This window comes from Gadus chalcogrammus, chromosome 4 (assembly GCF_026213295.1).
Source record: "Gadus chalcogrammus isolate NIFS_2021 chromosome 4, NIFS_Gcha_1.0, whole genome shotgun sequence".
Classification (NCBI taxonomy): domain Eukaryota; kingdom Metazoa; phylum Chordata; class Actinopteri; order Gadiformes; family Gadidae; genus Gadus; species Gadus chalcogrammus.
This window is the reverse complement of record NC_079415.1, coordinates 16721384-16745650: the sequence shown is the minus strand read 5'-3', so window position 1 is coordinate 16745650 and position 24267 is coordinate 16721384. Positions and strand designations below refer to the sequence as shown.

General features: G+C 44.3%; 1 protein-coding gene across 2 annotated transcripts; it reads right to left on the bottom strand.

Annotated features, from left to right (window-relative positions):
• Positions 1 to 4301: 4301 nt before the first annotated feature.
• ttll11 (tubulin tyrosine ligase-like family, member 11) lies at positions 4302 to 22260 on the bottom strand. 2 transcript variants are annotated; one of them, XM_056589422.1, is made up of 10 exons: positions 21059 to 22260; positions 17873 to 17972; positions 17456 to 17589; positions 14355 to 14645; positions 13625 to 13909; positions 12859 to 12954; positions 12585 to 12694; positions 7271 to 7531; positions 6363 to 6493; positions 4302 to 6087 (listed from the first exon to the last, which is right to left on the bottom strand). In XM_056589422.1, the coding sequence occupies exons 1-10, from the start codon at positions 21578 to 21580 to the stop codon at positions 5729 to 5731; spliced, it is 2289 nt and encodes a 762-aa protein (XP_056445397.1). In that variant the 5' UTR covers positions 21581 to 22260; the 3' UTR covers positions 4302 to 5728. The 2 variants fall into 2 exon arrangements, with proteins under 2 accessions (XP_056445397.1, XP_056445398.1); XM_056589423.1 differs by having other exon boundaries at positions 6387 to 6493.
• Between the last annotated feature and the right edge of the window lie 2007 nt (positions 22261 to 24267).

Below are 24267 nucleotides of genomic sequence, written 5' to 3'. Positions count from 1 at the left end.
GAAGGTGATTCATTTTGTCAGTTATAATGAGGTATGCTGCGTCAAAAACTGTGACTCTGATCAAGCTAGCTGTTGACAACTTCCTGTGGTTCATTCTGCTCTTGCTCTCTCTCTCTCTCGCTTGCTCTTTTCTCTCTTCTGAATGTGAAGGTGTGAACTCACAGCTGGTCTTAACGAAGGCGTTGAATCCCCTGTAAATGTCCCCTTTCTCTTGCAATCCGACTTCCATAGCGCCATGCCATGTTAGCGTCTATATATTGCATATTTTTCTATGTGTTCTTTTGTACCGTTCAAGTAAACCAAACTCGTAAACGATATGACGAGTGGGATGAGTTAGTACCGCAGTGTCATAATGTGGACTTTATTGACTTAACACAGAAAGGCGGTGTTGACGATGATGAGAAGAGAAGGCAGACTGCAGACCCTTACAGTGAATATATGATCATTAAAAGTGTATTAAAAAGGCTGGACAAGGCCTAAGGAAAGTGTAAATAAAATGTTCACAATATTTTTTACCTAATGTTAAAGAGAGATTTTTTTTTTAATTGTTCCTTGTGTGCGAAACTCTGCTGTATCAGTATGACAAGGATATTGTAAATATTAAATAGCTCATAGTTAGTTTTCAACAGTTTCCACTATTAACTAACTCTCCTTGCAATCGTTATTCATCCTGTTTCTATGAAATTGTAAAGAGTAATATCATTAGCAAAAAAATATATATTGGAGTACTGTTGACCTTTGACCTATGCCCTAATGGCCATCCGTCTATTGGCAATGTTCAGGCCAGTCAATATTCAAATCAATCAAGTGTGAAGCACAATCCTGTTTTTCACCTCGATAGTTCTCTCTGTCATGTCAGATAGTCTATAATGGCGTCCTTCATTTCAAACACACATCATAGGAGTAGGCAAATGTGCTAGGCTAGTTTTATATCTTGAGATTTAAGATATTATGAAGTCAATACAGACGTTATCAGATGAATATGCACAGCATTGTTGTTGAGCTATGGTTTTGACTCATTGCTTTTCCTTGTTCTGCTAACTAGCCATCGATGTGAACTGTACAGTCATGAAAAAGCTAGCTAACTTATACCGCGCTTGCCACTCGTGATATGTGGCACAAAGAGATAAAAAAAAATACAAGTGTAATAACAGTTGTCAATATGTTTGGCTTTATATTTTATTTTCTAAGAGTTTCATTTTTTGGTTTGTTTAGCCCATGGTCCCGACTCACTGTTTATTGAGTTCATAAAACAGAGCAGTATCAGATATATAGTGCATCCTATTCAAAGAACAGATTCATAAGAATATTAAAAAAAATCTATATATAAATCTATATAAATGGAAAAAAAGGTGTTGTATGTTTTCTAATAAACTTGTAGAAAATACTTTTTTAAGTATAGGTTAAGTATCTACTGGACACCGCTTCCTTCGACGACAGTGACTAAACAATAATGTACAGAGAACTTGTGTTGATGGGAAAAAAAAATGTGGCTGTGCAATTTATGTACATTTGCAACTAGACCTATTAAAGTTTTATTTAGCTATTTTAAAATTCTGCTCTCGTGTTGTGCTTAAGCCAGTTCTGCTTGTTAATGTCATGCGTTCAGTCGAGGATCGTACCATTGACACCATCTCGGCCTACATCCGAACTTCCGTGTCGATGTGAAATCGGAGCTCGATACGTGACCGCTGAGAAGCCTCTTTCTATGTGGAACAACGGAAAACAGAGCATATGTTCAGAATGAGGCTGCAGGAAGAAGAGAAACCAACAGCGGACGAGTATTGAGTGTTGCCAGTCTGTTGGTGAGCCTGACCTATATACTGTGTTTGCCCCCCTAGCAAGCTGAAGTGGTTGGTTCAGTGAAAACTGGACCATGTTTCTAACGCACTCTTATTATAGAGAACTAAATAGCCTAAATCCCTCTCACTCCGATGGACCAGCATGGGACCTATGTACTGTGGTCAATGGCGAGACACAAATATGTCTTGGATCTTGTTTCAATCGTGCCATGAATTACACAATCAATGAATTGCACATGAAGTAGGCCTATAGCAAGAGAGTTTCTCGTAAAATTGTTGCAAGTATACGATAGAAAATATGTAATTAGAAAGATTACACACACAAAAGTGACATCGTAACTTTCTCTCTCCACAAACTACCCAGAGCCTCTGAAGTGATGCCTGAGATCTCTCTCTCCCTCTCTCGCTCTCGCTCTCGCTCTCGCTCTCGCTCTCGCTCTCGCTCTCGCTCTCTCTCTCTCTCTCTCTCTCTCTCTCTCTCTCTCTCTCTCTCTCTCTCTCACTCTCTCTCTCTCTCTCTCTCTCTCTCTCTCTCTCTCTCTCTCTCTCTCTCTCTCTCTCTCTCTCTCTCTCTCTCTCTCTCTCTCTCTCTCTCTCTCTCTCTCTCTCTCACTATCTGCACATCCAAGCCACTATCTGCACGTTGGAAGCATCTGCCTGCGGGCATTCTCCCTCGTGAGATGAGCCAAATGGGAACAAGGTTATCTACTTATAATGGCAGTAGAGTGAGTTTAAATGAACACAATCTACAGTGCAACAGTAGTCATGGTACTGCAACAAAAATGCCAAATGTAGCACATCTAAGCCACTAAAATGTTTAACATTAGAAAGCACATAACCTTTGATAGTCTCATGGGGAATTGATGTGGAAGCAGTAGTAAATAGTGAATAAGCCTACATCATTCATATCGATTTTTACTAAGAATACTCATTGGTAGGCAATTAAAAATCTTTAAATGATTCATCAGATAATGGTTTATAAGATAGAAACAAAGCATAGGTAAATGATTCACATAGTGCATCAGCACCAAATAATAAGTACTAGCAAGTAGTAAGGCATAGCAGCATTATTGTTTAGAAAGCATTATCCACAAAAAAGTAAATTTCAACACCTAATGCCTACACTTTACAAATCATTTAATAAAACATTATATTCGTAATCTTTTGACTTATCGATTTCTTACTAATGGTTATTTATTTTGGAACAATGCCTTCGTAAATGATGAATTCACTTTTTACAACTCCTTTATAACTGCAGTTGTTCAAAGAGCAGCCGTCAGGTGAGTCCTCCCTAGAACCCGTCCAGTGTGGACCTCTGGTGTGGACCATATTGATCTGCCTCAGACTCCAAGTCCCCTTCACCTGAACCATATTGACCTGCCTCAGACCCCCTCACCCGGCAGACCTCCGGTAGACCCCAGGCCCAGTGGGCGCAGCCCTCTCCTCAGATGGTGAGTTCAGACCCTTTGGAGTACTTCTCCTTCCCCCCTTTGCTCTGTGGATTGCCGTTTTGGTTGGATTATTCAAATCACTCCACACTGGGGGTAGATACTTTGAAAATAAAAATGGCTCAGTCGATACAAGTGGTGGAATGTGTCGAATGCTTCTGGAATACGTTTCAGCGACCCACCCACACGGTCACATGTATGACATCAGACGTAAAACTGTGTTATTATCGGTACCATCGTAGCAATACCTGGGCTTCAAACGCTGCTCATAACACTACTCTGCTACGTTTACATATCAGGACACATGGTCCATGGTCATTATCTGATACGTTTACATACCAGGCACAGGGTCCATGGTATTATCTGATATTTTTACATACCAGGGCACAGGGTCCATGGGATATTTTCTGACACGTTTACATACCAGGGCACACAGGATCCACGGTTATTATGTGCCATAGTTCAGTATACCTTCCACTCGCTTCACACAGAAGAAGCAGAACGTAAGCTCAACTCTTAACTCTTTAAAAGCTCTTTGCCCTGGATTATTGGCCCCTAAGGTAAGGTGAGATCTACAGTGCTGTAGGTCTAACCTTACCAACTAAAGGAAGCCAGTTTAATATGTGTTTTAAACATATGCATTAAGTATTGCCTGCACGTCCCAAGAGGAATTTAAAAAAAACACAGGGGAAGCAAAATTTAAAGATGTCTGCTATCCATCATACATCAAGGTGGACACGCCCACTTATGTCACTGAAGCACACGAAAGAGCAGATTTTCAAACGGCTTGTAATGCATAACCACACTCACACCTGGTGCCATGATATCACCCCTTTAATGAAGTACTTTGACTCCAAGGTTTTAGAGACAGCTAGCAGGCTTTGTTGGACTTAATTGTATCAGAAAGAAATACATTAATGCATTCCCTAAAGATTCTTAGGGTTGCCAGGTTATTGTAACAAATGTTTTATAACGGCTGTGGGCCTCCAGTCCCTGTAGCAAGCTTGTAGAAAAATAAAGACGCAGGTAATTTTTTTTAGTATTTGCCTTTTCATTGTTTATTATCCCATTGAATCATTTTGAGCTAAACGGCTCACAGAGCTATATAGACAGTGGAGCCACTGGCTTCATAGTCCTTCAACAAGCCTCCACAAATAAATATTGTCATACGCTCACGCATACAAATATACTCATTCACCCTTACATTCATATATGTGCAAAGAGTAAAAAAGGTACTGTGCAAATCCTCACCGGTGTACAGGGCATCAGTGTTCAGACCTGTGGGTGTTTGGTGAGCACACCAGTGTGTGTACAGTAGTTTACCACCACAGTGATGGTTGTCCCTGGAGAGGAGGACGTGGGAGTGGGGTCCCAGCGGAGTCAGAACATCAAACAGGCCTCTGGTCCTTCCTTCATGGAGTTAAGCTTTTCTTTTGGTTTACTTTAATTAAAAGTATTTTAATTAAAAGGCATAACTGTTAGAGTTGCTTAGCATAATGTCACATAAGTTTAGTGTCAAGTTGATTAATACTTTGGGTTGATGAATATTTATAAGATGTTCTTTAAAACTCTGATGCTACTGTGGTCAGGTCTTAATCGGTCATTTATCAAAAATATGCATTTTGTTATGCAATTAAGCCTCCACCATCACTGGAGGAATTAGTAAATGCTATGAGAAACATTAGAATTTAAATCAAGTTAAAACCACACAAGTGGACGGAAACCTGAGTTTCAGACACAATGGTTTGTAGATGTCGGATGGCATTAATAACTCCATTTGAGCCGCGTGTTTATGTAAATCCTTAGCAGGTTCCAATACTTAGATTATCGTCTGCAGAGGACGGGTTCACCTCGGTTGGGGGGGGTACTGAGGCATCACAACACATAGGTGTGTTTCAAACAGACCCGTGAGACAACCAAGGACTCACGCACAACCAAACATTGGACACACAACAAAGGTAAAAGTGGAGTACAATGATACCAAAATCAACAGTAAAAACCTCCATCTCAAGTCAACGTATAAAGAGCCACGGTGACTTTAGGGTGATCGGATCAGGCATGTCATTCAAGAGACACTTCTTAACCACTAAATCCTCAAAAGCCAAGTTCCAACTCGACTGCGGGTTTCCAGCAGGAGGGCTGGACGTGTTGCATATTAGAATAAGCGACCGTTGACTCTACAGGTGCAGATTATCGTCTCTGCCGTGGTGTGAGATACGTCTACGAACGTTAAGGCCCGATGCAGGCCCTAGTGTGAGTAACACATCAGGTTGGACCTCATGACAGTCCTCGGGAGATTTGTTTATTTTTTCTGCAGAAGCTAAAAGGCTGCCAGCTACAGGAACCAGACAGCAGGCCGCCCCGTTGGCCACAACGGACGAGCTCCTCCGGAGCAGCTGGAGTTTGTTTCGCTGACCCTTCTCTCAGGGGCGAGGCGGGAGGAGGGTATCAGGGCGGGGCCCGGGGAGGCCTGACCCCTCAGTTCTCCAGGTTGGTCCTGAGCGGGCCGTGCCGGGACCTTTGCAGCCGCTGGTCGTGGCTGACGGCGCGGCGCGGGGCCGCAGGGGAGCATAGCGGCGGGGGATGGGTGGTGGAGGAGGAGGAGGACGACGAAGGGGACAGCTTGGAGGCCTCGCGCGCCATGGCCCGGCCGCGGCTCAGCGAGCGCCGGTCCTCCAAGGAGACCGCCGCCGCCACGGGGAGCGCACTCAGCGGGCCGTCCAGGTGGGCCTCGCACACCTCCAGCAGGGACGCCACCTGGTCCCGCAGCAGGGCCGCCTTGGACCTGCGCCCGGCCAGCTGGAAGAAGGCCTCCACGAACGCCTGCAGCCCCATGCCTGGGGAGGAGGGGTGGGCGGAGAGGAGCGGGTGAATGGGCGTGGCTAGCCCTCCAAAGACAAACAGTTTGTAAATGGGAGTGGTTAGTGGCTGCATGGGCATGGTTAGTGATTATATGGGCGTGGTAAGCGCACAAACTGTTTGTAAATGGGAGATTTCTGCACGTAGGGGCACGGTGCATTGTTGCATTGTAAACGGGCGTGGTAGATGAGCATGGGAGATGGTAGGTTCACATGATGAGCATGTGTGGGAGGTTCTTTTGGACTGTGTTTACCATGTGTCTGGGTGGGTGTTTGACCTGCTTCTCTGGAGTCCTGCGTGGAGGCGGCCCAGCGCCGCGTGATGTCGATGTAAAGGATGTCCACCGACGCCATGGGCAGGTTGGAGTTGCTCAGTTTGCAGCACCTGCACACAGAGGCATCAGACATTGAAACATGTTGTCATCTTTAGCGATGAAATCTGTATAGGGAGACAATAATTCATAATATTTCTCCAAAAGTGTTGCCTTTCACATGACAGGGATTCCCTGAGCCAATCAGGAAAGAGATGCCCTGATTGGTCAGAAACTGTCCAGAAGTAGTCTAAAATCCAAAATGTTCTAATAGAGTCAGGCTGACATCAACCAGTACAGATATGTTCACAGCGCAGTTAACTCACCGAAAGCTAAAGGATTGCGATTGCATTTCTAACAAATCTTAAATCTTACAGCACCTTAAGGGCAATTACGTAAGGGATAATGTATAGAATGCCGGTCATTATCGGGAAAATAACACTCAAGGAGCTTATTTTCGATAAAGACCAGCGACGTCCGATACATTATCCCGGTTATTACACGGCTACTTGCCAAAACGAAAAAATAACTTCACGCGTGTGTCTTTTTACAATTTATTTGTTACCAACATTCGTAGGGTTGATCAGCAGAGAAATGGTCCGCCAAAGACGTTGACGTCGCTTAGCAACCGAGTACGCTGGGGTTGATAAGTTACCGGACTACTTGCGGAGTGATACCAAAGACGGCAATGAATTCACTTTTCTTGACATCGGTAAATTAAACCTAGCCGAGCCGTATAATAAAACAGTATAATTGTGCAGTGTCCCTGTTTTAGAACAGCTTTCACCATTTAAACTTTATATCACCCTGGCTAGCTGCTAGCGAGCTCGCCGTTCAGTGTCCCCCAGTACCTGATGAAGGTGCGGAAGGCGGTGGGGCCCAGCCGCATGTTGCCCTTGATGCCCAGGAAGCGCAGGAAAAGCGTGGCGATGCGGTCCACCAGGCACAGGTACTGGAACTGCTTAGTGTACTTGGGGTAGACCTGCTTCAGGCACAGCGTGGGCAGGCCGTCCCCCGGCTCCTCCTCCGGGGCCTTGTCCGGGGGGCCAGCCTTCGTCGTTATGACCGTGCCCTGTTGGGCCGCGCCACCGCCCCCTGCTGGAGGTGGGTGGCTGGGGGGCCGCAAGTGGAAAAGAGAAAGAGAAAACGAGCAAAAGGACCGTTATTTGAAAGCGAATGGGATGATAATGGTGGTTAAAAGGGGAATAAGAGTCGTGAATGTTTGGCGAATAACACTTAGAAACTCAATGTAGTTGTACTTTTTACCACATTTCTAAGTACATTCCAAGCACATTTGTTGAACGAGTACATTTGGTTAACGTTGTTACGCGCCAACTTAGGCACACCGTCTAAATCGGTTCTCAACATTGAACTTTTTGAAGTACCATCGGCTCCAGTTTTTTTTTTTAATTCTTAATTGCCTTGTAATTATCTTTGGCAAACAGTGTTGCCTAAAAACTTGTTTACGTGTGATATAGCATGAGAGGAGGTGGCGCTAGGCCGCCCTGGAGGTAGGACTCGTAATTAGGAACCGGGAAAACAAACGGTGGAATCATTAGCTGTTGGCATGGCCCGCTGCTCAACTATGCCATCAGTGGTGCGCCGTGCCAGGGAGGAGTGAGATCAATTACCCCCACGGAGGAGGAAGAGGAGGAGAGGAGGAGATTGGTTCATTCTATGGGTTTCTGCCTGCAAGGCCAACCTGCAGCTTGGCTGCCTCACCTGCGTGGTTCTCCTTAAACACAGAACCTCATTACGATGCTTGTAAATGTACCCAAATACAAGCATCAAAACATTCCTAAAGAGGTGCGAATCACCAATAGGTTATTGAAGAAGAACCCCACACAACAGGTGATTTCACTTTAAGATCTACTGTTTTTACTGTTCTTGAGAACTTCTGTGTGGACCTGATTGAGCCACTCAATCAGGTTTCCTGATTGAGTGGCTTATCAGCACAGCACAAGCAAAGTCTCTAAAAGGTTTATATAGCAGGGCTTTATACAGCACAGCCGTATGAAGAGTATACAGCAAGGGCACATAAATGAGAGGGATTATTGGTGGTTTACCCTGAAGGAAAAGGAGCTCTAGTCATCTTTTGTAGTTCATTTCTGGGTGGGAATATAATGGAGAACGCAGGTGAGGGTCAGACGCAAGCAGGTAACTGTATGAGACAGCTGGAGCTAAACATTTAAGGTGGGATTAATTGTCCGACCCCCATGCCCACATTCTATCTCGCCACTCCTCAATTTATTGGCTGATCCAGTTTTTACATGAACAACCATTTTTTGAGCTGGTATCCACTGAAGTTAACTACTATAAGGGAATTGGCATTTGATGTAGCACAGCAATCTAAAAAACATTCTCAGCAAATCACTTTGATTCAATACGTCCACGCTAATTATACAGCAAAGAACATCGCTTGATGAAAAATGAAAAATTGATGACAGAACCATTACTTATCTTCATTGGATTTGAAGTGACTCTGCAAGATAATCCACTAATTCCATGTTTGCATGTGTATTCTTGTCAGTAAGCACGTAAAATGACCTGTCACTAAGGTTGTGTTAAAGAGACGAATATACAAAAAGCACACAACACTGGCACACTTCACCATTCACCATCTAATCTAGTTTATCGGGAGCCAAGCCCCTGAGACATACACAATCAGACACTTCATACTACTCATTCAGTGGAGGTTTGAACAAACAACCATAGCTCTTTCAACACAGACTTCAATGGAGTAGGAGGATCCCACTGAGAGGCAGGCAGCTACAGGGAAAACCGTATCCAAGTGATGTTTTAATGACACCTAGAGGTGGGATACGGTAATGCAGGAAAGGGATTAATGTGGAACAGAAATGATGCATTGCAGTGCACTACCTACTCATAAATAAAAGTTATGTATTATTATTCATTTGATTCATGAATGTACTTTTCAGAACTCCAGACCTGCATAAACCTGAAATCGATAAACTATATATTGTGTGGCCGTATACACAAATATAAACAAAGTTCATTAACTGAACAAATGAAATGAGGATTCACTCATTCTACAGACTGTGGGGATTTCCGCACGCACGCACGCACGCACGCACGCACGCACGCACACACGCACACGCACACGCACGCTCGCGGGCATTATCTCAACCTACATCTATTCATTCCCACAGCCTCCGTCCCACGCAGGGGGAATATAAAATTATAGGAATCACAAAAATGAAATCAATTAGCAAGTTCACATGCCTCCAGGTAAGCTTTTCAAAGAGTTAGATCATGCTAAAAATAATTCCTGTTGGGGCAGAAGAAAAATCAAAGAGTCTAGCAGCTGATTTCTTCTTGATTTCCTAATTTACTTCAAGGCGCAGAGTCCCTCGTATGAACCGACACAGAGAGCAACATAATCTCCAACATGATATAATAATCTAATATGATATTATGTGGTATAATCCTCAAGGATTACTCTGAGGCCCAGCAGGAGTGTTGATAAGGGGATTATGAGGACTCGTGTGAATGTCTTAAAGCCTTGTTTCAGGCAGAGCTTTCAAAATAGGTGCACAAACACGGGAACCAAATCCACCGGCACTGGAATATACGGTAATGGCTCCAAAAATTGTCAAAAACAATGTCATGTCCTCATCAAAAATAAAAACACTTTTCCTAGTCACAGACGCTTTCCTTCTTCACACACACACACACACACACACACACACACACACACACACACACACACACACACACACACACACACACACACACACACACACACACACACACACACACACACACACACACACACACACACACACACACACACACACACACACACACACACACACACACCTTTTAGGCATTTTGCTCATAAATGATTAAGCAGCGTGAATGGCATCCGAGAGCCGCACTCAATGTTTAATGGGATCAATCATCCCCACGCACGAGTCCTGGATCCTGCGCCCATTTAGCAAGGCACCGACTCGTCAGAATCCACGACATGGCAGTAACCCTTCAATGGTGAAAACAGCGAGGAAGAAATCAAAAGTAAATACTGTCACGCCTCATCACTCAGAGAAGAAAGCAATTACAGCAGGATCAAGGAGAATATGGGCGCTGGGGAGCCCAGGACCGACACCGAGGGGGACTATAATGAAGTGTGTGGCCTAGCTGAAGCTGGTGTGCATCACAAAGGGTGTTTTCTCCTCAGACATGAGTTGACTGTGACAACAACGTGCAGGTGCCTTTCAAATAAAGTCACAGCACAGTGTCCCGTTGTCCTGCAATCTGGAGACATCCATGTCCTGTCAGACAGTTGCAACACACAAGAGTAGTTTTCCTTTACACTGAACAAGACAAGCTTGTCTGCAGAACTGATGAGACCTTGCTTTTAAAACCACAGCTAGACCTTGCCTTCTTTTAACATCTCAGTGCGCTAGTGGCACCGTGCGTTCAGAGGGCAGGCGTGTGTGGATAGGACGGCTTTCAGAAAGATTGAGTCTGTGGTGCTGCAGGCCGGGAGGCAGACTATTTTGTATCTGTTGATTTTAATAAGCAGATACATCTGTGCTGTTTGCTGTGACATCTTAACAACAATAACATTGTAAATGTTATGCTTGCTTGGCCATCTGCTGCTGAAGACATTCGCAAGAGGCTGGATAGCACATGTGAACCCTCAAACTGAACAGCACCAGACGCTACATCTCAAACTTTTAATGGCTTATATAATAGTTCTAATTGCTCATAAATAATAGTTATGTTTTAATATTAATTTGATTCATGAATTTACTTTTCAAAACTCCAGATGCCCATAAACCTGAAAGCGATAACGAAGGCGTCCATAAACCAAAACATCTTTACAACACAAGCTCACCAGCTCACGATACACATGTCTGTGCAATCCCCATCAAGGCCAGTTAATCACTGTGACTGACCACAGCCCATTATTCTGACACTCAGAATCCATGGAGACAGACTTTACATACGTAGGTAATAATAATAATAATCCCCCCGGACAGTGGACAAGTCATTCACAATGAATAATGATTTCTGGTATAATGCTAGGGATTATGTCTAGACATTAATATGAGGAGAGGGATGTAGAGAGTTATTATCCTAAAGGAATTTCTGCTCACTGGCAAAAACAGATCCCAAACAAGATGGAGCAAGGGTAGAGAGAGAGAGAGAGAGAGAGAGAGAGAGAGAGAGAGAGAGAGAGAGAGAGAGAGAGAGAGAGAGAGAGAGAGAGAGAGAGAGAGAGAGAGAGAGAGAGAGAGAGAGAGAGAGAGAGAGAGAGAGAGAGAGAGAGAGAGAGAGATGCAGAGAGTGAGCGAGAGAGAGATGCAGAGAGAGAGAGATGCAGAGAGATGCAGAGGGAGAGAGAGATGCAGAGAGAGAGAGAGAGATGCAGAGAGAAATGCAGAGAGAGGGAGAGAGATGCAGAGAGAGAGAAAGAGAGAGAGAATGACAGAGAGAGAGAGAGAGAGAGAAAGAGAGAGACATGCATAGAGAGAGAGAAAGAGAGAGAGAGAGAGATGCAGAGAGAGAGAGATGCAGAGAGAAAGAAAGAGATGCAGAGAGAGAGAGATGAAGAGAGAGAGAGAGAGAGAGAGATGCGGAGAAAGAGAGAGAGAGAGAGAGAGAAAGAGACATGCAAAGAGAGAGAGAGAGAGAGAAAGAGCGAGAGGGAGAGAGAGAGAGAGAGAGAGAGAGTCAGAGCCAGAGCCAGAGCCAGAGCCAGAGCCAGAGGTGACTTTCAAAAGGGTTAGCTTGCCGACATTCTATCACACAATGCTAATTAAAAAGAACATATAGAAAGTAAAGCTGAAGGAAAATAACAGCTGCAGTGTTGTTGGTGTGAGGGGCCTCTTAGTGGGCTGGTCAACCTGTGAGCGTGGGCAAACCCGGCAGAACAGTGTGCGTTTTAATCACAGCTGAGCTATAATTACATTCAAATCAACACCATTATGAGCTGGTGTTGCTCGATTCTTGAGTCAAGGCGTGCTAATGGTAAAGGAAAAATATAAGGATAAAGACACACTTTGAAACACTATGCCTGTGTGTGTGTGTGTGCGCACGTGCGTGCGGAGGTGTGCGTGTTTGTGTGCGTGCATGCGGATGTATGTATATGTAAAACCACACAGTACGGATGCAATACAGCGCAACCCCTGACCTTACCCGTGTTTGTTTAGGCCAGGGTCCATCAGCCTCAGTGTGTCCCTGATCACACACACTTTGACGTCTTCGTCCACCGGACTGGAAACATACTCAAACACCCCTGGGGCAACCTATAACCAACCCCACACACACACACACACACACACACACACACACACACACACACACACACACACACATGCACGCACGCACGCACGCACGGTATGAGGATGGTCGTTACGTTCAGTGCTAAGATGATGAAACAAGAGTGAACTGATGAGCCAGAATGTCTCACCTCCTGTTCATGCTCTATCCTCATGCTGGGGTTGGAGTTGACCTCCAGCAGAACCGGCTTGAGGTTCTTGGTCAGCAGAATGTCAAACCCCAATATCTAAGACACAGACAGGACACGCAAGCTTAGCTCTCAGAACGTCTCGGTCTGTCCTGCAACAAGCATATAGAGGTTACTTTTCGTGTTCCTTCTTACTAGAAAGGGACGTGTGGAGAACATTCGATTATTCACTATATGCTGTAAAAGTATAAAAGTACATGCCTAGAACATCGTAGTAAGAGGGTGTAAGAGCAAGAAAACATATGAATTGCCAATCATATGTTTTACCAAACAAACATACTGAACACACACGAGGAAAACCGAATTAAATACTATTTGGTTGTTTCACAGCACACACTTATAGGGGCTGCAGTGTCATCAGTTAGAAATGTCAACGCCATCAGTTAGCTGTTAGTGAGTGAGAGCTGTAATTGAGTGAGAGCTGTTAGGTGCGCTGTGAGAATATCCACTTTGAGTTGCCTGCCTGTGAGCCAATTTCAACGATTTCTGAGGATTGGTTGCAATCTCCTCTGTGATGGGTTCAGGGGAATACATCATGCCTGTCAATCACAGGTGTGTGAAATGCAACACTTTTTACCAGCGAGAGAAGGGGAGGGAGAGAGGAAGGGAGGGACCTGAGCGAGAGGGAACTTTTGGTTGTTTCAAAATCTTTTTTATGTGCCATTTCTGCATGAGGGGCTGGTTTACACCTCAGACCTGGACGCCCCACCTGGAAGCAGGTGGGTCCGGGCTTGCCGGGCGGGATGTCTGCCTGGTAGTGGACCTTGAGCTCCGGCACCAGGGCGATCACCGTCTTGATGACCAGCGAGATGACGTCTGACCACACCTTCTTGATGTCCACGCCCTTGGAGGCCAGGCGGTAGAGCACGCTGGAGAAGGTACGTTTGCTGCCCGTGCTCTGGCTGTCCGAGTGAACAAAGTTGTCGCTCTGCACGTTCAGAGAGTAGTTGGTGAGGTGCATGAACACGTGGCTCAGGTTCTTCTGGTTGGGCTCCTGTGGAGGGGACACACAAACACTTAAGAGACGGAGGGAAAAGCGACCCACTCACGTTTCCCTTCAAACCGTGGGTCAAGGATTTGCGTTTTCCTAATTCCTAATCCTATTTTCACACATCACACATATAAAGTGGTACTTTTTATCCTCAAATAGTTTAGAATGAGGTGAAAATCACGTGATAATTGATGCGTTTGCCCTGATAAACATTGAGGAAAAATAAGCATTCATCAGACATGAACGAAGGAATGACATCATCCTCTGTCCAGGATAACCAAACGATCCCAGATTGAATTGTGCTCCGTGGTGTTCTCATTGAAGCAGCTTCTATTTTGTAATCCTGTGATTTCCTGTGAATCACGTCCTGCCGTCCGCGCTGTGTGCCTGTGAGCGGTTCAAAGTCGTACCTGGTAGGGCTCGGTGCAGAAGGGGACCAGCGTCGTACCTGGTAGGGCTCGGTGCAGAAGCGGGTCAGGCCCTCCTTGGCGATGTAGATCTGTAGCGGCTCCAGGGCCTTCACCAGCACGTACAGCCGGATGTCGAACTTGAGCTTGTCGATGAGCAGGGGCCTCTGGACGTACTCCTGCACCACCGCCTGCCTGGCCTGGGAGCCCGCCGCCAGCCGCACCTCGCTGGCCTCACGGATCAGGTAGATGCCCTCGCCCTGGGAGCCGCTGTCCGGCTTCACGATGAAGGTGCGGTGGGCCGCCGCGTCACTGTCCTTCAGCCCGCGTATCTGGGGGAGGGGAGGGGGGGGGGGGGGGGGGGTAGAGGGCATCCCCGATTAATGGAGGTGGATGATGTGGAAGTTGACATGAAAAATATGGTATGGTTGGAAAGAAATGTTTGAGAATATTAAAATATTACTGAAAATAACATTTCTAAAATAATTAAGGAACATTCAAAAGGTAAGTCAGTATAGCTAAAATAATAAACTATAAGCTTTGATCAAGCACTGATGTTTAGCACACATAACTAATATAAAGAAATACAGAAAACATTTTGATTATTTACTTTCATACAGCCATCCACATTGCCTTAGAGGCCTCAGAGATGAAAGCCTGCCTTTCAATTGAAGTACTTTTTACATTCAATCAAACCCTCATCTACTCCATTTAATTCCTCATTAACTCTGATAGTGCGAGACATTAACTGCAAGGGAAAAAGGGTTGTTGTCTACTAAGGTTAATATGCAACTTGTATTCTAGAAAGCCTGCAGTATGTAAAAGATGGGACAAATTTGTGTCGCAGTCTGAAGGATTGAACAGAGAATGAAGGCGGCTGGGTGGTTAGAAGCCTGGCTCAATTCCAACATGTGGACATTGGCTACAATTCACCTCTCTCAGTGCACTTTACTGTCCATCCTCAATCTAATGTCCATAAAATGCGAAATAAGTAACCCAAAAATAAAAATATATAATAACATTGGATGCCCATGTTTGCAGGGAAGAATGTAGGATTTCGACAATTCAATATTGCTTCAAAATGGCATTATATGAAGAGGTTTTAATTTAACTTTGAAAATTAGACTTTTTCGAGAATCTGTGTTGCATCCCAGGTCAAATATAATGGAGATCAGTCCACAGGCCGTTCTCCCATATGTTTGACCTGGGACGTTTCTCTTTCTAAACTCTGAGCTCGCACTGCAGTGCTCTGAATGATTGATCTCCAGCAGGCTGCAGTTCACCCAACGGCCAAAGCGGGTCAGTAATTAGAAGGTATTTCATGATTCTAACACCTGGTACTAATCAATTAAGTAAAAACAACAGTCCGACACGCAGTCCTTACTCAACAGAAATGAGTATGTCCTTGGGTTAATCCGAGGAGGAAGGTCTTCATGAAGTTCGACACAAGCCTCGTGAGCCATTTACTTGCACGAGATGACCTACAGTTTTAAAGCCATGAGAATCTTCCATACGTGGCTTCTATAGGCCGACCTTTCCACTTTCTGCCTACCCAAGCTATTTCTGTATTAAGTGCTATCCCTTGCCAGACAATCCAGCTCTATAAGAGACCTGAAACCCTATGAGATGCGAAGGGATGACTAAGCTTTTGTTTCTGGTTTCACCGGCACAGTTCTCATGACTCCTGCGGTGGATCCGGGCAGTGTATACGTCAATCAGCATTAACAGCTGCTCTGTACATCTAACCTGCTTATCCTGAACCCAACGTTGTAGCTAGGTGTTGGGATACAACAGGCAGCCTCTGCAGCGCTGCGGCTTAGAGACCATGGTTTGAGATGTATCAAGTGATGTACGTATCAACACCACACAGAACCGTACGCAGAAGGGGACGCCAATGACTAATGTGGACACCATAATAACAACCATAATGAATAAAAATTTGCTTAAACTGCTAAATAAAAGTCAGGATTGTGGGTTGCATGTTTGACTCCCAGCATAAAGTTTGTGGCTTCGACCTCCGACATCTGCACCCCACCTGCAGACATCCTGCAGATGCCTCACTCCTACCCCTTCGTTAGCATCTGCTTCATGAAAACATTCAGTATTGACTGAATGTTTGCTTCCTAGTGAAGGATTGAAGCATCATCGAGCCGGCCAAAATTATCTGTCCAAATAACCAGACGTTGTTTTTGTATTAAGTGTGTATAATTATAACATTATAGTGAGCTTTGCAGCGATGAATATTGAAGGACTATTTTTCTTCCTCACGAAAGCAGCGTTTCACTAGTCTCTTATAAAAGGGCTCTTCAACATCAGCGGGTCCGCTGAACCAGTAATTGGGTCTAAAATTAGCCACTGGTTGACATCAAGAGGCTTTTTTGGCCCTCTGTCATGTCAGATGGAGAGAGAAGCTTACACTCAAACAGGAAAGGCCTCAAGCGCGACCATATATGGAGCAGTTCCCACTACTCTGTTGGAGGACAAAGACAGCGGCGGAGGCTCACATGAGAGGAACAGGCTGAGAATATAAGGAAAGACTGTCATTTTAAAGAGTGAGATGTTCTAGAACACACCACAGGGCTCCACCTGTACACCGACCAGATAAGTAATAGTAGTAGTAAGTAATGGTAGTAAAAAAGGAATTGAATATGTCAACTCTCTAATACTGAAGTACAATTCCCTATTGCTCACTTAAATTTGGCAATCCATGACACTTAAACTTGTACCTAGATGGTTTAGAAGAGTTTTAATCATGATGCCCTATGGAGACGAGAATAGGGCAGTTCCCACATTCGAATATCAATCCCTGGTTGAAAAGCAAACACACACACACACACACACACACACACACACACACACACACACACACACACACACACACACACACACACACACACACACACACACACACACACACACACACACACACACACACACACACACACACACACACACACACACACACACACACACACACACACACACACACACACACACACACACACAGCATGGAAATCCATTATGCTGCACCACAGGTCTATTTAAATCCCAATAGCATAAAATGGCAGGGAGGGGGTGTCTGCCTGTATAGGCCCTTTCTGGTTCTGGTTGGGTCCGGGTTTGGTTGCGAGCGCTTGCTCACCTGAGCAGAGAACTGCTGGTACTCGTCAGGGAGGATCCAGGAGCGGGGGTAGAAGTTGTACTCCTCAGGAAACAGTTCGTGCATGGTGCGCAGCGCCCTGCTCAGGTTTATCTTCTTCAGCATCTCTATCATCCCTGCAGGCAACAGGTAGAATATGGCATCGCACTTAAAGGGTCGGTCAACGATTTAACACACTGCCATTGGGGAAGTAGGAAAGAGTTTTAAATCAATAAACTGCTCTGCTACTTTAACTTTTTAGTCAAAGGAATGTCACTTATCACTAGTTTTATGTTTCCATTATGTGCAATATCATCCAACTAATCTTAACTTCACTCCTCATTCAGGTGGAATCAAGCCTAAACAACATTTAAACCAAGTCATCGTTGTAGTTTTATGTAGAAATTGACATGACTCTACCTGGAAACTTGTTGACCTGTCCGGACACGATGTGGTCGTTGTCGTGGAAGGACGTCCCATGCCAGTAGATATCACAGGCGGCCCGGCGGCCCAGGGGAAACTGCCCAGAGAGGGAGAGATTAGTCTGATCAGTTCTCACAAGTCAAATCAACGGTAGTATTTGTCTGCTTCAAATCATCTATCATCGTAACCCATCTTTATACTGATCTGAAATTATGCTCAGATTTCCACTGAAACAGAGAAAGAAAAAGGTAACTTGTTGGTTTGCTGATGACAAAACATAACATGTTGCAAGTGGATATCAATAGGTTTGTTGAATGATAAAGCTAGGTACAAAAAAAACATACTGTTACATATAATAATAACAAATGTAAATTTGAGTTGAAATTATTATGGAAATTATAATCTAAAATATGAATCATTCTAGAGTGTTTGTTTTTTTACTGTTATCAATGCATCAGTAATCCTACTTGTGTTTTCCAATAATGAGCCATGAAGAGTATGAAGAAGAAGAAGATGTAGTGGCATTGTTAAAGGATTAGCAAGCACTGCATGCTGCCGCCATTAGCAACCTGAATGCGAGGGAAAATCAATTGTGTGTGTACGGTTTACCAAAGGTAATAAAGGGCAATGCTTGAAAACAACAAATTACACAAAATATGTTTTCTAGCATTTTATTTTTTACTTTAATGCCAAAGACAGAACAGAACAAAAAGTATACAAACCGAATTGTGCCTTTTACAAATATGTTTGAATAGATGCATTTCAAAATAGTATTAAGCATTGTGTAGCGTCTTCTCCTAGAGATTTATTTGTTGTATATGGGGAGGTTAACCTACCAATTGTAAGTGCTTGGCACTTGTTTCTATGAATATCTTTACTGTACCACGACAGCGATATATTGTTGTTTTTCTTTCTTTTGACAAATGTACTTATTGTAATTTGCTTAGGATAAAAGCGACTGATAAATGCCCTAATTTAAATGTAATGGCAATGCTTTGCACACTCAACACAACTTTGTTTCCTCTTGACATTTGAACTGCCACCTTTGTCGATTGAATAAGATACCTTTGTAGCCAACAGAGGAGGCCATGCTCTTGTGGACACAACCCAAGAGTAATGCAACATATCAAATGAAATCCGGCAATATCATGTTCCCCACAATCTGAAACCAAAGGTGTCCTTTTTGAAAGCCAAATTTTGAAAATGTGCTCTGAGGAAGCTGTATTATATCATTTTGAGACCAAAACAAAGTGGTTGTTATTTGTGTACAACATGGTATCAGGGTACACAATGGTGGAAAACCATATTATGAATGACATAATAATACTAAGGGAAGCATGTTCAGATTGTACTGTAGTGTTATCATTTGAATAAAGATTGTGACATTTATGTTTTTGTCAGTAATCACTTTCAAGTATAGCTCTCTAAGCGACGCCTACCAGTAGGCTACAGGGTTTTAACCCTATAGACTTTTCGTCAGAGTCAAACACCTCAGCCGTTCATTCAGCCACCATTCATTAATGTGAGCCTGTGTAAAAGGGAAACCCTGACATAGAGCCAAGACGGCTATGAATACCACTCCCAGGAGGCCATGTACAACTAATCTGATGAGGGATGTAGGTCAAATTAATTTGGTACCATCCAGAGTAGGAGCAACCCTCCCAAATGTATACAAAGGCCCCACTGAACGGCAACCCCACATATGGTACAATCAATAAATACCTTGATTTGATCGGATGAACAGTGCTTAATTGACCTGACTTATCTTGCATAACACTATTTTTCTTTTTGGTTTCATCCATTTGAAAATAAAAGTTAAACAGACGAATGAGCTCTTTAAGACATATTGGCTGCCATGAAAGGCATTCTCAAAATAAGGTGTTTCTGACTGATACCACTCATGGAGGTTAAACTACCCAAAGATATGTTGCATTCAAATACCAAGACCTATTGGTCACTGGTTAATGTACGTGTGACTTGTTTCTCTAATGCTCTAAAGAAGACTAAAAGTATATTGGATTAGAAGGGTTTACATCTAATCATTTAACCACGGATACCATATGCTGCCCAACAGTTGGCAGCAGCCATTGCACACGCATGGCTAAAGATAATGTGAAAAAGCCTTCACGTTATCGTATGTCATATATGTATGACTTGTAAGCCATTTGAGACTGTAACTGTGTGATTGAGGGCTGTGCAAATCGAATTTAATTAATTTGCATATGAAAACAAAGTATGTGTGACAATTGCATCTTCATCCTCTTCATCCTTCAAAACACACATTCAAATTAAACTGGGCCAACAACATATTACAGCACCTGCGGAGAGCATTGTTGTCTGTGTAGATTAGAGTAATACCAAGATTCTCTATGAGTCCCTAACTCGAGTTTCAAACTGACATGCTCGGCCATTAGGCGTGAACGGCTGAGAGGATAATCTGCAAATTTGACATAGGATCAGTCCAACTTCTGTGTTTGGGTTTAAATTCAATCATGCTGAGGGATAGTGTGTGGTTGCGCATGCTTGCGAGAGATACCAGATCTTCTGCTATTGTAAGGTATAGTGCTACTGAGTAGTCAACAGTAAAGAAAAACATGACATTAATAATGAAGTCCACAGAGACAATGGGCCAGTGGGCCATAGTAGGTAGGTACTAAATGCATCACGTTCAAACTTCTCTGGGACCGACCAGATGGTGCTCAACTCACAGAGCAGGGCAGCCCATATCAATTAGCCCACTTATAAATGATTAAGGCAAACTTTCAGGCACACTGCTGTAATTGTATACCTTATGCGTTTCAAGCAACATTGTTATAAGTGACGGTGGCTTCTCAAATGATGGCCCATGTCCACTCACGTCTTGTGAATCATTCATGGGTAAAATGGTTAGCATTCAAAAACAGTGATGATGATGAGTAGGTCTTTATTTAGATAAATGGCCTATTAATAACTGACTTTATAAATAGTGCCCATTTCCATGGGTAAATGATAATAATGCTAGGCCCAGTGTCATTAATGTTGCACTACTAGTGTCAAACTGTAAAGTTTTTGTTGACTTATTATCCCATGCAGGCCCAAACACACTTCTTCAATAATACTTCACTTTACTTTATTACTGGTTTGCAATATAGGACAGTACAGTATAGGCAATGAAAACCAATTAAACTGTGCCAATACACATACCTCTTTCCATTTAAGTTGCTTGATACTCATTTTCAGAGCCTCCAGTGATGTTTTTGCTTTGGATGTATCCACCGTCACTGGCTTCTTCTTTCGTTGATGCTTGTTTCCAGGTTCATGCCGATCTCTAGGCCGTTGGTGGGTCGAGTTGCCATTCGTCTCCTGCTTTCCCTGCATCACTCTACCAGCACACTTGATTTGCAGCACTTTCTCACCTCGCAACCGGTTAAGGTGCTTACCAACATGGGTTGAAATCGCATAGCCAATATCAGTGTTTACTTTTCCCTCTGTACTCCTGTCATCTCTGCCCATTTTGCTACGACTCCGAGCTTTGTCCTTGCTTGCGAGGGGCGTCGCTGAGCCTTGTACCCCGGCGGCGGAGGGGACACAAGAGGGCACAGGAGGCGAGAGGCTGGCGGCCGGGGAGGTATCGAGCACCAGCTCCTCAGTAACCACAACATTGTCCTTGTCTCCACTAGATGCTGTCGTATGGTCAGGCTCAACCTTCACAGCATGGTCGCTCATTCTAAACAAATTGGACTGACACTGTTAAGCAATACAAGATTACAACTCGCCGCACAGTCACCCGGAACCAGCAAGCCACCCACCGCTATCCTATACATGGATACCCGCTATCCTATACATGGATACCCGCTCTGCATCGCATCGACGGTGCGGGGCTCGACAGAGCAAACCGCGGCTTCACTGGAACTAGTATAGGCTACTCCATTATAACTGCAAATATACCTCATGACCTGGTCTGCTGCTGCCACTTCTGTGTGCTGCCAGTTGCCATCGCTAGCCAAACCAATAAAACGAAAAAACCAACGACAGACCAGTAGCTGGTTGTCAACATCCCTGACCGCTGCCGGGTGGTGGTCCTGCCGGGGAAAGCGACCTCTCTAGCCGACCTCACAACCGTCTTCCCCGGCCCAATGCGTTTCCAGTTCTACGATGGCCTTTTCAAAGTTATATACATTATTCCACACCATTTGGCCATATTTTATATCTCATGGGAGACCGAGAGAATAAATGAGTTCAATTTGGAGAGGTTGTCTCTCCCCCGTTATGAGTGATATCGTGGAGAAACACGGTATCGCTGGTAGACGATTCCGTTGGTGGAGCGGTGACTTCGGTTGAGTTTGGTCCGTCGCGCCGCCTCCGTCAGAAACAGCAACATGACTCAAAGGGGGATACGGCCACAGATCGTGGCATCCCAGTTAGAGGCTACCGATGCTCGCGGGGGCGAGCGTGGTATCCCAGTGAACGGCTTCCGAAGCTCGCGGGAGCGAGCATTGGTTGCCGTTCACTGGGATGCCACGTTCTGTGACCGTATACCCCCTTTTCATGACTGAAGGAGAGACTTGTTTAGTTCAGGTTCACAGCCTGTATTTAACGGTCTAGCAATAATTTCCCCTGCTAAATATGGCCCTGAGTACGGTTGTGTACACCACGATACTTGATGAATGCTAAGGGTTGGCATACATTAACGTGCTACAGGTGTTGACCCCTAATCGCACATATTAATTTATTATTTATTTACTAAATCTACATTTATATTTATTGGCTTGTAGGGCCTATTTCTTTCTCTATTTTTCTCTCACTTGGCTGCCGTAGAAGAACAAATTTCAGGATTTTCCTGAAGTATTTAGTTAGCTATTTGCTGAGAAATCTGTTACATAAACAAAACATAGATGTTTCATATTACAACTCCATCGCCAGTTCCCATGGTGACTGAATGTGTGTTTCACGCTATCAGCACTTGGTAACATCTGGAGTAGAGCCCAGTACATCTGGATATGTTTTATTTACATATGTGTGATGAACGTCATCTACAATATGAGTTTTGAATGAGAAGTAGGCCTAATGACCCAGCTAGGACAAATGCAGGACCAGCAAATAGTATGCCCCTCTCAGAGCCCATGGGCGGCTGGATTAGTCATGGTACGGTAAAAGGATGGGGATCTTGATGAGTTTACCGTAAAGAATACCTACCCCCTAGATAGAATAGATGATTTGCTTTCTGCAAGTAGGGCCTGTTTGAACATTATAGTCTTCGGACGGCCGCATAGGAGATCATCAAGGGCACAGACTCTGACTTCTCAATAGAAGACCGTACCCTTGCCTCGTCCACGGGCTGGAACCAAGATGCATTCTTTTTTCAAGGGCCTTTCTGAAGAGATTAAAGACTAACTTATTCCCCGTGGCCTGCCTACTTTGTTTGACGACTTGGTGGATGTGGCCATCCGTGTTGACACTTGGCTGAGTCAGCAGCACAGATTGAGGGATTCACTCAACACCTGCAGCGAACTGATCACCGCTCATCTTTATTTCTCTGGCTCCCATTGGGTCAAGATGGCCTGGCTCACTAGCCCAACCTGAGCCGATGCATATCGACCGGACTGAGAGAGCCAGCTGAGAGGAAGAGTAGGTTGGATTCTAAAGCCTGCTCTACTGTGGTCATCAAGCTCACTTCTTGTTCACTTGTCCAAAAGACATTGCTCACAAGTGAGACGGAGAGTTGTGGAGAGCAAAATTCCCTTAAATATCAACCCATCCCTCCGGACTATTCTGAGAGCCAGTGTGATGTGGAGGTGTCATCAGCACACCACATCTGTGCTCATTGACTCTGGTGCAGAGGAAAGTTGTATCGATGCATCCGTGGCTATCAAGTGGGGAGTTACGGTCACCTCCCTGCAAGCCCCCCTGAATGCCTCCGCACGGAATGGGAAGGCAGGGGACGACTCATCTCTGCCTGCAGGGCACGTGCAACAGCCATTCAAGGACCCGCAACGGATAAGAAGGGAATTGGCCTGCAGCAGGGGATGCGTCCGCAAGCCCTGTGGCACCTGTTGTCCCAGGACCTGCACCAGATAACCGGGCTACCGCTCCTGCGGGACAGGGACGGCCCCTGATACCGTCATATCCAAAATTGACCCCAAGCAAGCGGATATTGGCCGAGGTCAAAGATAAGGAGATATATATATATTTTTTTTAATCTGTTCAAATAAATACGATTTATTGAAAAATTCCTTTAATAGCTGCAGTAATGTTATTTGGCCTAAAGGTGTCTCTATTGAGTGACTCATCTCTGTCCTGTGTAGAGACCTATTTTGAGAGATTTCTAAAATTACTAATCTGTTATAAAAACTCTATTCAGAAAAAAAATAAAAACAATGTTTTGGATGCAATTTTCAATGGATTACAGAAAA

Excerpts from the sequence above, each read along its gene's own strand:
- ttll11 (XM_056589422.1), bottom strand. The coding sequence starts at position 21,580 with ATGAGCGACCATGCTGTGAAGGTTGAGCCTGACCATACGACAGCATCT. Across the intron at positions 13,910-14,354 it reads TCTGCACCGAGCCCTACCAG|GAGCCCAACCAGAAGAACCT; the intron begins GTACGACGCTGG and ends TCCCCTCCACAG. Across the intron at positions 12,955-13,624 it reads CCGGACCCACCTGCTTCCAG|ATATTGGGGTTTGACATTCT; the intron begins GTGGGGCGTCCA and ends TCTGTGTCTTAG.